Raw genomic sequence first — 16518 nt, 5'->3', positions numbered from 1 at the left:
CAGAATTATAATGATTTAAAATCTTCTTGCCCTTGGATATTATAAGATGTCCGTAGACTGTATGTCAGTGGCCTGCTCTCTATATTTTTTTCCTCATCTTTCAATCCATAATTGTCATGCTAAAGCCCTCTTATTTGTGTCTTCATATGTCTTGACCTTAATGGCATTTCTGATAACAAACTCTCTATATAAATCCTTATTTAATAGTGCACCTTTTAACTGAGATGTTCTTTATTCAACCCACACAGTGTGACACATGATTTGTGTATTGTCTAATTATATTAGTGTAAAATCAATTAAGTCCGCAAGCAAATCCATTCCCATCAAATTTGTGTTCAGCTGTATTTTCTCTACATGTAATAAAATATTTAATGTCCTTTTGTTTGTTTTTTTGTTTTTGTTTTTTCCTAGGACTCCCAACATTTAACCTCAGGATACAATGGACAAAGTAGGTCTTCTTTTGTTACTCTAATCTACATGCCAAATGAATCCTACAAAAATGTAATTAAATCTAGGAATGAAATATTAATTATATGGTGCAACAGTGGAACATTGTTAATTTTCATTAAAATGTTATGCTATGTGACACGTTGTTAGCAAAGCTAAATTGATAGCTTGACGGCTTTTGGACAACGTTTAATCAAAACAGTGCTCTGACATTTAAATGTAAATTCCTTTGCAGAGCGGTGCAATGTTCCCAGTAACAAGCCTGCAACCAAGTCTGTGCCACAGAAGTCGTAAGTATTCATTTAATTAATTATTTGAAAACCCCCAGGGAAATCCTGTCATAGTTTTGTCTTTGTTCCTTTGAACAACAAGTCCCTTAGAGGAAGCCTGTGTGTTTCTGAGTAATACTGGACCACTGGTTTAACAAACAAAAATAGCTTGATTACACAAACATCTAGCTGTCTGAAGTTCCATTAGGAGTATGCACTACTCCAGCATCCTTTTTCTGTTCTGTGGCATCTTTAATTGTATGGATATAAGGCAACATGAATCCTCTATCTCTTTCCAAAGCTGTGACTGGTAAGCATAAATGGTATTTGAGTATAAATGGAGTTTGAGGTCAAAGTGCTTACATGAGATTCAGCATGAAATAGCAAGACAAATAAAACATAATAATGGTTCTATGAATTTTCTGTTCAGGAGGTATGTATGTTTCATATTACATGTTTTAAAGAGAAAAAATATGATTTGCTTCATGATTTGTGGGTGGAATTAGGATTAACAATAAGCAAGTGACTTTGTGTGTGTGCGCATATATATATATATATATATATATATATATATATATATATATATATATATATATATATATATATATATATATAGATAGATGGATGGATGGATGGATAGATAATGTTCTGAAATGAATGTTGTCTTCTCAAAAGGGCCCAGAGTGGTTAAATCATGTCCAGTTTTTAAAATGTAGGCCTGTGTGGGTTGCTAGAGAGCACAGAGCATATTTATGATATATTTGCAATTTGCAATTTGTATTTGTATTTGTGTTTATGCCAACACTATGCAGTATGCTTTTTCATTTTCCATGAGATGCTCCTTTTTGTTTCCTTCAATAACAGCCTTGTATTTCTAGGAAGTCTTAAATGATTTAACCAGTCCAAATGTTTAGGGAAAGCCTGCCCAAGGCAAGTACATTTTTGTCAATACAGGCTTTGTCTAGGATAGCTGAATGCATTGACTGTGGGTCAAGCAGGGTCCTTTTGCAGCTAACACTGGAATTGCCAAGTAAGCATAGTTGAATAGCCGTGTTAGGTTCAGCCTAGCCGACCTGACAGAAATAATTTGTATGTTTGCATTGTACATTAGTACTTAGAACATGTGTTGTCTTTTCATTTCACAAACAAAACTGTAACACTTTCTACGTGAGAGTGCCTGTGAAAGATGCCACATTACATAAAGCAAATCATACATGGCTATGATTTTAGGCATCAGAGAATATGTAAAATCAGGGACGTAATTAGATTTGAGTTAAGTGTTTGTATTTTGTATCAGCTCTAACGCAGCCTGATAAAAAGTAATTTCAACATTGTAACAAATTATGTTATGTCAAATAAAAACAATAATAATAATTACTTACAAAATACTTACATTTATATATTACAGACACAATGTACCATATATGCTATGGACAAAGGCTTTCTTTATTGTATGAAATCTATAGTAACAATTAAAATGCAGTAAAGTGCATGAAAGTATTTCAGCTTCATGGCTAATGTTGTGTCAATGGTAATGTGATTTCTCAACTGATTCTCCTCTTCAAAGCCAGTCCTGTCAGTCTCCCTGTCATTTCCCAGAGTCTGTGCACTACCCATGGCACTGTGCTCCAAGTCAGGCCTTTGCTAATGGAGCTGCCATTGTAACACACATTATACATGAAGTGAGTAGACAATAGTTTGCCTGACCACAACTCTTGCGTCAAAACATGTAATTAATCTGTCAAAGCTCGTAAGTTTCTGAATAGTAAATGCCTCCAGCCATGTTTTTCAGATCTTACTGTAGATTAATAGGGCTATTCTTGAGTCAATGAAGCTACTTTGTGAGACAAAAACTTAAAATAATACTTGAGCTGCCCTTTTGAAAGCACCAGCTAATGTATAATGGCTTTTTCATACACATTTCATAGGATAAAGGAAGCCTTTGTCCATAGCATGAAGTTTGCACATTTCTCAGAGAATTCAAATAAAGAAGTGTGAAATATATAATTATTTTTCTCCAAACAAAACAGAGACTGGATTGTTATTGAGCCGATGTATATATTTACTCTCTCTTTTTTTTTCATTCAAATACAACAATAAGAACAAATTATTGATATCATGGGGAAAGTCCTTACAGCCCAAACATAATCTGTATTTGTAGAGTGGAATGGAGATGTATTTCAAAAGTCTTCCCACATGAACTGCAATTGTCCATTAATATGCAGTTGCAAAACATTAATTTGGAATTTACCACTACAGGGAGTAATAAAAATGCACCATAGCTGCAGTTTCTCTGCACTATAACTTCATTGTAGCTGCAGATTATGATCACTGTAATTTACATTGTAACCACCATTAGTCACAGTCAAGCAGCACTATTGCTCCTGTTACATTGTAATAATGTGCAGCTGTAATGTAGTTAATATGAACCAATCTTCATTGACATTTAATGTGGGTATTTCATGTGATGTAGAAAACATTAAGCCACACTAAAATGTATACAAAACACATAAAATGTCTACAAATGTTTTATATACATTACTGTCCAATAATGTGCAGCTGTAATACAGTTAGCATGAGACCCAACATTTAATCCGGATATTTTACAGGATATAATCATTATGTCGTGGTCACGGTTACACAAAATAATTTAAAAAATGGGAGAATGAGCCTTCCAATAAAGTTTGTTATATATACACATACATAAGCCAATTGCTTGTCAAGGGAAAAGAAAGGTTGCTTTATGCCTACAGTATCTCATAAAAAAAGAAAAAAGAAAAGAAATCCTGCCTCAGACCTTAATGATACCTTGTATTTCCACCCCAGCACAGACTCAAAGCTAAGGAGGAACTGTGTCTGACGACCTCTCGTGACCTTTCACACTGGATTAAGATTCCAAGTGCTGCCATGGCAACAGAGCCTTGAAAATAAGGTCTTTGTGGAAGCAGAGGCAACTTTATTTTGTGTGATGGAGAACTCTGTATGAGTCTGTCTGTATTCCACTAATGTGGGTATAAAAGCACAAACAAGCCTGCCCTGCTCCACCCTGGAGAACACACACTTCTGATGATTGTATAATACCTGTTTAAATGAACACCGTTGTTAAAAAAAGGCATTATTTTAGTATTGCTTCGCAGCTTCAGTAAATTATCATTGATCAGAAATGAACTGGAATATCATTGCATAGGGTGTGTATACAGAAGTGTGTTTTTTATACTGTACCAGTTTAATTTATGACTGGGACACTGCTCAGTTATAAATGCATGCATTGTGGTGTTTAAATACAATTGCTTTTTTTTTTTTTTTTGTATTATTTCCAAAACCACGTGTTGACTTTTGGCTCGACAATGACAGTGACTTCTAAAAGAAATAGTGTTATTCAGTTTCCAGAGATAAGAGCAACAAAGGAGGCTGTGGTCGTCAAAAAGGGTGCAAAGAATTGACCAGAAAACGTTCATGATTACAGCTAGTGCAGTTTTTAAACATGCAGTTCAAATCAGCTTAGCCTTGCAATGAGGAACAGATTGTGACCTAAAAGATGGCTGGCAGCCAAGCAAAATAAGCCATTGAGAAAGCTGAAAAAAATCTGTCTAAAGGCTGATGCGAAAGGCTATATATATACAGGGGTGCTGCCATTGCAGGGTCCTAATAGCGTGGTTTTAAATCACAGGTTAGGTCTTACAGAGCCAATGGTGGGGAGTACAAAGAGGGCATTGGAAAGTCCCTGACTGATCCCCACACTTCTGCACTGATCTGTTTTTCTTTTTTATTCAAGCATCCCCTATCCATTCAGGCAGACAGGTCAGGCTTTTCAGATAGAGCCATCCCTGGACTTGACAACTGTCAAAGCTGTAGATTTACAGTTTTTTTTTTATATATATATACTTCACAAAATGGGCAATTGAACCTGCCAAAAGATTGAAAGTAGTATAAATGGTTTTACAGCATCACATGGAAAAAGTATTTATCCCGTTGAGCAGCAAAAGTGTTGATTTTTTTTTTTTTTTTTTTTGGTTTATGATAATGTGTGCAGAAAATCAGCCAGACTGGAGCCTTCTTCCACAAAAGGCCATTATAAAACAATCTGTATGTGCTTCTTCCTTTGTATCCCATTGTCTTATTTTGCTTTAAATTGTAGCCCTGGGCTTGAACAATCTGGGATGTAGGTGCCAGGTTCAAGTGTAGTTTAGGTTTGTGGGTATATTCTATACGTGTGTGAGTTTAAAACTTGTGTTTTCCCAGATTTCTGTTACCTTTGATATAGTTCAAATAGACCTATTGATTTTTTTCTTCTTTCTTCTGCTACATTATTAGGTTTATTTTTATATCTAGCATTCCAATCAATCTGCATCTAACTAGCCACCTTCTTTTTCTTTGCCGTTCCTTGCGATTGACCTAAATTGCATATTGCATACTTTTTAAGCACAAATTGTTCCAGTTTTCTCACTTTTTCACAAGAGTGGGTTTTCAGTGTAGTCAAGGAAAGCTAGACGTGACCAGCAAATGGCAATGGCCTGACCGGGGTCTTTTTATTACCCTTTGCATTGTTAAGGTGTTTAAGGTTTGGCCGTCTTGATTTGGCAGAACTGTGGGCAGTGTGGAACTGGGTGTCTGACACTGTGACACTTGGTGGGTCTCGAAGTAGCTCTTTGAATGATGATGGCTCTTTCTCACCTGACTGACTCCTTAGACAAGTCAGCAGCTGACAGATCTAGAACAAAGCGGCAGTGCAGGGCACTGGAGGCAAGTCCCTAGCATGTGTGCCAGAGAAGAGTAAATAAACTAGCCACAAAAGGAAGGAAATGCAGAACATGTTTATTTACTTACACCCTTTGATGTTGTTAAGTGCAGTTTCTTGTACCAAAGATGGATAGAGAAAATGACAGGATGACAGAAAGAATAAGTTATTTAAAGTTGAACACATCCAGTGGTAGATATTGAGAGGCAATAGTTAATTGTCAAAACGAATCTAGCAATTTGTCTGTGCTTAGAGATAATTTAACAACAGATGCTGCCAAATTATTTATGTGCACTCTGATTCATTCACACGTTTTAAATTGTATTCTTTCGTGGGAGACAATCAAACTAAAAACAAAAGAAAGGTAATTTAAAAAACTAATAATGCAAGCTCTGAGGTTTGAAAGTTTGATAATTAAGTTGGTTGTTAAATGTTTGTATGGATGATCTTTTCTTCCTTTAAAGGATTTTTTTAAGAGAATTTCTGAAATCAGTAACAGGCGTCGATATGTTTTATGTGGGAATTATAAAGCGGAAAGAAATTAGAATAAACAACTACAAATGCTCCCGGCTTGCAATAGAAATGGAAGTTTAAGAGATTTTAAGATCTTAAGTCCTAACATAACATATCATGTCATAAGTTTTTGATTTGACCAAAAGGACGACATTCTTTTAGATATATCTTTTTACTATATAAGCAGAAATAGCTTAGTTAAAAAAGTATATCGACAATCTTGGAATGCACACACCGATAACAGAGCAGACTCGCAAGTCCCCAGCAAGTCACTGTTGCAAAACAGGCCAGGGCAACCACCCAACTCACCCAGCTTCAATGGCGTCCAGTCAACTGTGCATCTCTGTGGTGTGGGATCCCAGTCATGGTTGGCTAATGATGTAGGCCTGATTCAAACCAGTTATTTCTAGACTAGAGGGCCCAAACTGCTTTGTCAGGGGAGGCCTTCAGCAGTTAAGCAATGGTATAGACACTATATATTTTCATTAGCATTAAAAAATACAGTTTAATAGGAGGATATATTTCTGTGCCACAACACTGCTATTTGTTATATCCCCGAAAAAAATATATATATATATGCTGTGTATATCTATATATATATATATATATATATATATATATATATATATATATATATATATTCACTTATTAACTCATGGATTGACTTTAAGTATTGGAAGTAGATTTGTAGGAAGCAGATAATGACGCCGTACTTTGTACTACTGTGGCATGTAGCATCTCAACTGAATTATGAAGATCACCTGACATTACTCTCCAGCATTGTTGCTCGGCCCTTTCTCTCCTCCTAGCGAGTGCTCTGCTAAGAGCTCTCGGAGGAGCGTGAGCTGGACTCCCACAGTCCCCTGCTGCTAAATCACAGCCTGCTCGCGAGTGGAAGGCAGCTATTGTGGAGCTGTCAAACTGTGGAGTTAAATGGGTTGAAGTGAAGGCTCGTGTTAACAAAAGCAGCCATCTTTGTCAAACAAAAACCCAGAGGACGACACTTAAATGGCAATTTGGCACTGATGGTGGTCGATTTAAAACATAACAAAAAAATAATAATAGTAATGAATCGGGGGGGTGATGAGGGTGGGGATTCAGGAGAGGAGGGCCTTGAGTTTCTGTTTAGTGTGCGAACTCATCTGACACAGGTTCTGCATCAAGTTAATTTGGATTCTGCATCCCCTTCAAACACACACTGACTTTCATTTATTCAACTGTTCAGTCAGTCAGTCATTCATTTTCAACACATCAGGGCCAATCTGAAACACAGTTGCTTGGAAAGTAATGTAAGCAGTCTTGTTGTTTATATACATCACACTACAGTCTAACTTTCAGTCTTCATTACTTTGAGGTCTCTTTGTATTACTAAATCACACAATTTTAAATACATTCATTAATAACTATATTAATGTAGCAAGAACAATTTCCCTCTTCATTTTTTCTTGTAAGTAGACTATTTTATTAAAATCAGTGATATAGTACACTTACATCAAAGTGGATCAAATTAGGATTAACAAAGCACACAGATGAATAAATTAGCTACTGGAATATGAACATCAGATTCGAGTTGACATTATTTGTCCTTTTCCATTTTCATTGTGATACGGCTTCATTTGGTGAAATATGTCAACCAGTGAATGCGTGATCGTTTGGCCAACCAACATTAACATAAATCAAATTACTGTCTATTGCATGAGAAGTTTTTAACAAGACAATCTCATTATCTAAAGGAAATATGTTCCAGAAAGTAATGTCAATTTCAAGTCGTTCCTTTATCTTTACTTATAAACTAATATTGAAGTGTATTTTATCTACCGTGCCTCTGCAGTACCCTCTTTAGTTCCAGTGAGTTACTCTTTCAGAAATTTCATATGTAATACAGAAGTTTGGCTGTTGTGGCTGAGTGCACATGGAGTACTGCAGCATGTTGCATTTCTTTGAAGAAGTTGTCAGACTGAAGTGTTTTCTCAGTGCGATGCCAGTGTCCCTCCCCAGGCACATTTGAGTATGATAAAAGAAAAAAAGAGAAAAAAAAGAAAAAACAGCACCATCTCCCGGCATCTGACTCTTTAATTATTCAAGTGATTTGTCAGCTTCCCTTGATAGGAAAGTGGAGGGATATCAGCACAAGGAAATGTCACTGCTATCACAGTAGCTGTTACCAGTGCTAAAACATTTCCTACGTCTCGCTTAAATGTTTTCTGGAAACTGAGATTGTTGCCTTTAAAATCTTCATCACCATTGCCAAAGATTGGTCATTTTTAATTTGTTGTCTTATTCTTATTATTATTGTGTCAGACATGGTGCGAGATTTCTAGTCCTCCAACATCACTTACAGTCTGTTTTAACATAATCTTTCCCAGATCAACATGAAGACACTGATATTAAGCGAATGAATGTCTGAAAGGGTAACAAAGAAGGTTACACTAGGTTAAGAAATACAATAAAAGTTGTTCTTTCTGGATTAGTGTTTGTAATTATAGGCCTAGTGGGGAAATAAAACTAGTTTATTTTAAATCTTTTATGCTCCAACTTGAATTTAAAATTGCTAAACTTGACAATCTCCTGTTGTATTAAGTATTATCTGACTCCAAATTGATGTTGAGTTATATGAAAAGGATACAGTTTATCCTATAGTTTGCACAAGATTTTCACTTTATTTTGCTACGAACAGGTTCAATTGGAGTTCTTTCATACTTCAAAACCTAAATCCTTTGCCACAAAGCCAAAATGCTTTTCCCTTGTTGTGCAGACAGGCAACAGAAGATGACAATGGGAGTGATTGTAGGTTACCTAATGGATAATAACCACAGGGTTTACCTTTCCCACCAGCTGTAATTATATTAATTGGTTAGATGGCGCCAAGAGACACTTTAACAGGCAGGGCTGCACTATACCAGCTGTGTTACACAAGACAATGCCTGCATTCCCCCAATTCCCTTTTGGTGTCTTTTTCTCTTTTTCTTCATCATTTCCCTTGTGCACCAAATTATCATTACCAACCTCTCTCCCGTGCTTGGATTCATTTTGTATTCCATAAGGTTGTCATGCAGAGCCGGCTGAAGCCAAGTTCCTCGTAGACACTTCGTGTAATATAAATAAATAAAGTGACAACCAAGATCAAAGACCTCTTTAAGACCTCTAGGTATTAATGTTCTTCTTTTATCCAGAGAAAATGTATTTTTAGTGAGCTGTTTTTTTTTTTTTTTATATAGTTAATACTTGGACATTTAATGGTCAGTGCCTGCCAGATTTGTCCCATGTAGTTTAAAAGCTCAGGGAAATGTGTATACATATGTACACGTTTGTTTAGTTTTTTCTTTAAACCTGCCTTTTTCATTTAAACTTTGATCTTATCTGTTAAACATTGATAGCTGTACTCTTTAAATAGAAATACATGCTGTCTCCACAAGATGTTCATGTAGAAAATGTCTTTATCAATGTGGGCATCTTTTTTGACCAATGTTTTTAAATTATACAATGTATTATTATGTAAATACTTTGGAGGGTTTGTTTGTTATAGAAGCCGATCTCTCTAGATCATCCTTTGTCATTCTTTGGTTGTCCTTATTCCTTGAGGTACAGTGCAATGATAGCGACTGTGCAGTGTCCACAAAGCAGTCATAGCCTGAGGATGGCACCTGATTTGCATGCGGATTGCTACCGAGAGCCCAGACCGAGTAAAAGCTATGGCATTCATGCATGTCTCCTGTTTGCCTCAACAAATTGTCTTTTGCGAGTGTGGGGATGGAAAGGAACGTCGTCTTTGAAAGGTAGCAGTTCCTTTGGGTCATTTGTACCATAATCTCTAGATAATTATTTAGTGCAAAGGATTTCCCAACCCCAAATAATTAAATTAGAAACCCCACTTAATCCAATCATTACCCTGCTGTGAACTATTAGAGCAGTGGAGGATTAGCTGAGAATGAACTTGAGCCACTATATGAAGTGACTGTCACTTCACTGAGCTGCTGACATAAGAAAATATTGCCGGAATTATGATTATTATTAATAATAAAAATAATAACAGCAGTATTAAAACAATGAGTGGATTTTAACCACAGTGGTTATAGAAAAGCTCACTGTTTCTCTTTAAATTAAACACAGCTTGGACTGGTTCAGAGAATCCTTCATACAAAAAAAGTGTCACCCTTCTGCATAATCATTTTGGTCATTTACAATTAATATAAAACAGACAGTAATATTCTTTTAGAAGCAGCGCGTATGAAAAATAATTATTATTATTATACAATCGGTATTAACTTTAGTCTGTTGGCTTGTTGATATTCCTTTAACTGAGAGTTCAATAAGGTTAATCATCAATCTGCCTTTTTTATTATTATTATTATGTTCACTTGTAATATTTTCCTAGATAATAAATGCACCATTAACTGAGATGTCTACCTTGAGGTGAGCCAATGATGGAACACATCACTGACAATTTTGTGAATTCCTTATTGTCACATTTTAAAATGATGAGCGAAATAAATCAATAAATACTTAAATACAATATGTTTTCACTGTAACTCAATCCTCCGTTGTGTTGTGTTCGCAGTGCCACTCGTGCCTGTGGTTTCTACCTGTCCATCTGTAGTCGTGGAATGATGGTACAACTGTATATTTGTGTTTCTCTTAGAAAACCCCCCTGAGGGTACTTATCTGAAACTACCACCTAATTTGGATTAGCCAGCAATCATTGTTTAAAACAGATGCGAGATGGAATAAGCTCTCATCGTTTATGAGTGCCTTAGGACATCTTTAAGAATGTATTATTTTTATATGGAGCTTTTGTGGTTTAATAAAACTGGGGTGGGGGGGGGGGATAGGTTAGAGTCATAGTCATGCTGTGTATTGAGACTCAATGTGAAATACTTTAAAAACCTACCTGTCACCCTCAGTTAAATGTTATGTGCGCCCCTCTGTTTTAAGAATATTTTTCCACCGCCATGTTTCCATGTCTGCTGTGGAGGATTGTCTACGCAGGGCAAATTACAAAAACCATTCCATTCTCTGTTCAAAAAGCAAAAAAAGTACCTTCAGCCTCTTGTTCAATTATAGCGGTCTATAAATCCATACAAGGAATACATTGCAGTAGCCTGGCATTGTTTTCAGGTTTCTTCTGACATCTGTAAAATATTAGAAGGTTAATGACTGGTAGTTTTCTAGAAAGTTATGCTCAATCTAAGATGTTGCACGACAGCTTAGGTCATAGAAAACTAAACCTCAAACACATTTCCTCTTTTCTAAGCCTACTTAATTGTTCCAAGTTCAGGGGAAAATTCCTTGCAGAGACTGTTTGCAACGTTGTGTCAATAATCTTAATTGTCATAATGATCGGGATTGATGCTAAGAAATCAAGTGTTCAGGTGATGTCAGGGTGTCTTGCGTTTAAAGATCCAATCATAGCTGCTGAAAAGTGTTCCAGTGTGTTTGAAACTATGAAAGAAACTTATTCTTGATACGATATAGTTTGCAGGTAAATTAATGCCATTGGTAAAACCTCACTGAACACGTGGGCAAAATCACAATGCACCTTGGTCAATTCACTAATTTGTCCTAAAAATATAGCCAAAGGTCAATTGGGTTTAGGTGATTGCTGTATTCCTGGTAGACATTTCTATGATACAAATAATATCCATATGATATGAAAATTTGAATTAAAAGTGTGTCTTCAGAGAATGGTGTTCAGTATGGTAAGGATGTTGATATCCGCCGTTATGCAAGTAAAGCTGTAGAGCTAAAAACTTGATTTTGCAGTTAATGTATTGTAGTCAAAAGGCATGAGACAGGTCTGTATGGTCGCTCAAATAAAAATAAATTGACAGTACACGGGCTCACAGTCATACATGTTTGTTTTAATGTTACAATTCCTTTGTTTTGTTCATTTATGATGGCAGTATGCCCCCGTTTGGAGAGAGGACATTGTAATGGATTCGTGTTCTCTCTCTATCTCTGCAGAATGCTGGAGGATGACCTGAAACTCAGCAGTGACGAAGATGACAGTGAACAGGTACATCTCATGCCATAATCCGGTTATTTGTATTTATTTCTTGTGATAAGCATATACATTTAATATAAGTCAGGTTGGCAATATGACCATTTCAATGGGACATTCAAAACTGAGCTTCATGTTTGTCCTAGCCACCAATGCAAGGCTAATATTTTGAACTGAAGGTTATAATTCAGCAGTTGGCAGTTTTCAGCTATAATAATCACCATCATAGTAGTGGTAATAGCAACATTTCAAGTCCCAAAAAACTATGAAGAAAGTGTATATTTTAATGTTGTTGTATCATATGCATTGTCACACATTGCTTGCATAGATTCTATGGTGTAATAGAAATGGGGTAGCATGCTTTGTTAAAACATTTTAAGCTTGTAAAAATCACACTTCTTAAAGCCAATATGGTATAACATAGCGTTAGTAGAAATAAGACCTATCCCAAATTCTACACAGTACACAATGTATTTAAAAGGAAAAAACAACATAAAGCAATGCTTTCTAGATACAATGTGTACTGTAAATAATGAATAATAATCACAATCAGAAATGACACGCAGGTTTTGCATGACAGAACATTTTATTCCGTGGGAGCAGAAGCAGGGAGCTACTTTCTTTCTGAATCAATAACATCTCGTCATCTCACAAATTTAGAAACAGGGCTCTGTGTCTGTGAGACAGTCCTTTTTTGTATGCAACAGTGTGAAGGAGGTACTGTAAACTGTCTGAAATTGCCTGCCGGCTGTAAGGAAACAAGATGTATTGCACTTCTCACAGAGCTATGATGGTGCATGCACTTTTAAGCAAGCTAATAAATAACTCTAAACCTAAAAATGCAATATTTATCTTTTCGTCAAAAATATATCCCCTTCCCCCCCATGTTTTTTTCTTTTTTTACAATAACCTTTGCAAAGTCTGGCCAGAACAGATTTGCACAGAATTTATTCCACAATTCGTTGTTTTCTTTCATCTTCTATATCGAAGGTTTTTACCGTGCTTCACCGCAGCATACACTTTATATTTGGCTAAGCATCCTTTCAAAAGTGACCATTTCTCCATAGTAGAATGTGGATTCTTTTTTTAAAGGGTTTAAAAAAATCGAAAGGGAGGAAGGAATATTTTAAGTGCTACAGATGACTGAAATCTGACAGTGCAACTACTACTAGACAGTAGTATCAGTATTTATCATGAAGAATAATGCATATTCACAATTGGACATTTTGGGTCAGGATTTGTAGTTGTGGCCTTAAAGATAAATAATTAGATAGATAATTGTGATAAGGTAACAGTGACATGTAAAATTTCTATTGTGAAATAACAGCTATTCATGTTTGTTGGATCCACATCTTGGTAGTAATCTTCTAAACAGCACCAAATGGTTTTGTTGAATTCCAAGCAAATTTGCACTTCATAATGCCTCTAAGGTTACTATACCCTATCTTCTGGTTCCTATTGAAGGCTTTCTTCATAGCACATTAAAGTAAAAGAAAAGAAAAGAGAAGAAAATCTGGAATCAATTTTCCATTTGTAATTCAGGAGTTTATTGATGTTACCCTTACGTTTCAATTATAGATCTAAACACACAGGCCTTATTTCCTTATTAAATGCAGTTATAAGCACCGCCCATTAACACATTTTGTGAATAGAATAAAATGAAAACTGTTCAGAGATACTGTATAATAACAGCTGCAGCTTGTATTTTTAGTGTGCTGTTTTGTTTGTTCTTGGGAGGGTCAGCAGGAAAATACATGTGTTCAAAATTCACAACGCCCATGCGTTGAAGCTATGCGAAAATTGTGTGCATTGTCTCTTTAATGTGCTTCAACTTATTATTTGTAAATAAATCAATTAAGGCGTGCTCTGAACAGCATGTACAAGTGTTACAGTCAACAGCAGTGTTAAATGTGAAGTAGGGGCAATGTCTAACAGTGTTGTTGGTTCCACTGCAGCGGATTAATGATAGAAACTAACCAATCAGAATCCAATTAATGGGAAACAATCAATTAAGGTGCTGATGTAACTCAATTATAAGTTTTAGAGACCTTTTCATCCTCAAAGCAAAGTATGGAGAGCTGTGTGTAGCAGGGCATTTCAGAAAATAAGGCCAGAGAAAACCTTAAATGACAGTACTTTTGCCTCAGGTAATTAAAGTACAACTTTTGTTATGTATATGAAATGTGTTTCCTTTCCGACATTTAGAGTTCCAAGCTTCCCAATCTAAAGTGCCAAGCCTTAATGACAGTCATTCTGGATGTTATGGTACTTTGATTTTAGATCAGATCATCAGCCTGTGTAGTCTAGGTTGCCTGTTGAAACTGAATATCCTGCTGAGTCTGTGTTCATCCATTTCGTACTGTGCACTACATTTCTACATACGGCGCAGTCTAACATCGCAAACAGCTGAGAAATGTGATCAAAACAGTAAATGCCTTCCAGCACAAACAACATGCCAACGAGTGATACAGATGTTGGTCTTACATGCCCCCTGCTAGTCCCCAACCAACAAATAATTATTGATTCTGATTTAAACATTTCTCTTAATATAATCAGGAAGGCAGAGCCAGACCTTCTTATCTGAAAGATATATTTCATCAGCATGAGTCACTGACGCGGTGTGTCTGTAAGCTTCCATAACATGTGACTTACAGCAGTCGAGAGGGTATAATAAATATAATTTTGACAAGGAGGAAGGGGTTTTGCAGGCGGGGGTGGGAATGGGGGGGTTGCAGCGGTAATTTCAGTGCCATCTCCCGAGTTTCTGCATAGTGCTGGATCCGAAGCAATTAGCATCATGTTGCTTTTCCTCTGTTCCTTTTTGCTCACTTGTCTGAGAAAAACCCGTGTGGCGCCTGTTCGGTTATGACCGTGGACAGAGAAAAAAGGTCAACTCCAGTTTCACAGTAGTGTTGGCCTCATATGGTATTGATTGGCACTTTACCCATAATTGACATGTCTGATGTCTTTATTTTTATTTTTTATTGTCAAAGATTTAAAAAAAAAATGCCTATAGTAAATATCTGATGAGGAATCGGAAAAGAATGATGGTGATTTAGAATTATTTAAAACTGTGTGGTACAATATTGTTAAATACAACAAACATACAAAAGTGGTAGGGTACTTACACCATATGACCTGCTTAAAATGTAACTAAAAATGTATTGTATCAAAGACCAATTGCTTAAGGGACAACACCCTCATAAAATCCAATATTATAGTATTTAAAGGTTCATGTTAACACTTCTATTATTCAATTTTAGTTTCAAGCTCATTTATATTCGACCTGTATCAAGCTAATGTATGTCACAACATTAAACTATGCAACAATGTTACAAGAAATATTTACTCAACTCTTTGATTCATGCAGATGTTTAGAGCTTTGTGGGAGGTACAATCTGACTTAATTTGTAGGAAATCAGGATGACATGCAGAACATTACATTTTTAACGTCAATTACAAAGTGTCCTATTTCTCAAGCCTTTATTTAATGTAGTACCTACATTAACAATAGTAGGTAAAACATGCATGAGAGCATTTGTATTTGAAATAGAGTAATGGAAATAGGTGTACTAATTAGTAATAATATGTGGACATAAAAGTATATTGTACTACTATGATTTGTATTAAGAGTTTTAAATATATTAATATAAGACTGTTGTTACTATTATTATTGTTGTTGTTATTCAAAAGTACAGCAGGGTAAAATGCCCCTTGTGAAAGGAGTTACAGTTTTAGCATTAGTTTTATTTATGTACACACTAGTAGAAGAAGCACAGTTATGGACACAAGATAGGACAATAAGATTTCCTAATCAATTAAAATCATCAATTTACCTATTGATGCATCTCGGCTATTTTGTAATGATTTTGCATCCCCTTCTTGTCCAAATTGAATAGGGTACCAGTGCGACTGATAGTGAAAGACATTATTGCCAACTAATGATATTTTTACAAGGGGGATTGAAGTTCAATGACATCATTTGTTAAGAGAGAGGAGATAATGAGTATTGAGGCAATGTGGAAGATGACTGAGGAGGCCTGTTATCTGATGTGTTAAACCCTGTATAATCAAAAGCTAATCTTTGAAATGGAACGAGCTGCGGTGAGCTGATTTAAAATTAATGACAAAGCAACCCTTTACTTTTTCATTTACTGATGCTGGTGATCTAACAGACCCACTAAGAATTCAATTAGACCAAGAGTTTTAACTCCTAACATGCATCAATAAGAAAACACGGGTAAATGTATGGAAACATAATTAAGACAGTTGTTAATTATGTATTCATGTATTTTACTGATTTTTAAAGGAAATAGGAAGTAGAATATATTATCTCTCCCTTAAAATAGTTTTGTGTATCACTTGTATGAAACACGTAGAAGGGGTATTTTAAACTACAGTCAGATTTTCCAAAAATCTTAAGAATTAGTAAAACAGACATCAGTCTACCACTTTATATTCAACAGACTTCCTGTTCATGTTGAACTCCTTCTCTTACAATAGGTCATATTAACAGTGCAGTTGAAGAGTTACACAGAAAAGGCTCTTACAAT

General features: G+C 35.7%; 1 protein-coding gene across 1 annotated transcript in view; it reads left to right on the top strand.

Annotated features, from left to right (window-relative positions):
- The window catches only part of aff2 (AF4/FMR2 family, member 2), a 167999-nt gene that overhangs the window by 107564 nt on the left and 43917 nt on the right, over positions 1–16518 (top strand). The window contains exons 7-9 of the mRNA XM_066714969.1: positions 412–448; positions 683–737; positions 11929–11980. Of these exons, the coding sequence (XP_066571066.1) occupies positions 412–448; positions 683–737; positions 11929–11980 (144 nt within the window). The remainder of the gene's footprint in view (positions 1–411; positions 449–682; positions 738–11928; positions 11981–16518) is intronic.

The sequence above is a fragment of the Amia ocellicauda genome, chromosome 10 (assembly GCF_036373705.1).
Source record: "Amia ocellicauda isolate fAmiCal2 chromosome 10, fAmiCal2.hap1, whole genome shotgun sequence".
In the NCBI taxonomy this organism is placed as follows: Eukaryota; Metazoa; Chordata; class Actinopteri; order Amiiformes; family Amiidae; genus Amia; species Amia ocellicauda.
The sequence above is the reverse complement of the archived record's forward strand: the minus strand, read 5'-3'. Positions and strand labels throughout refer to the sequence as shown.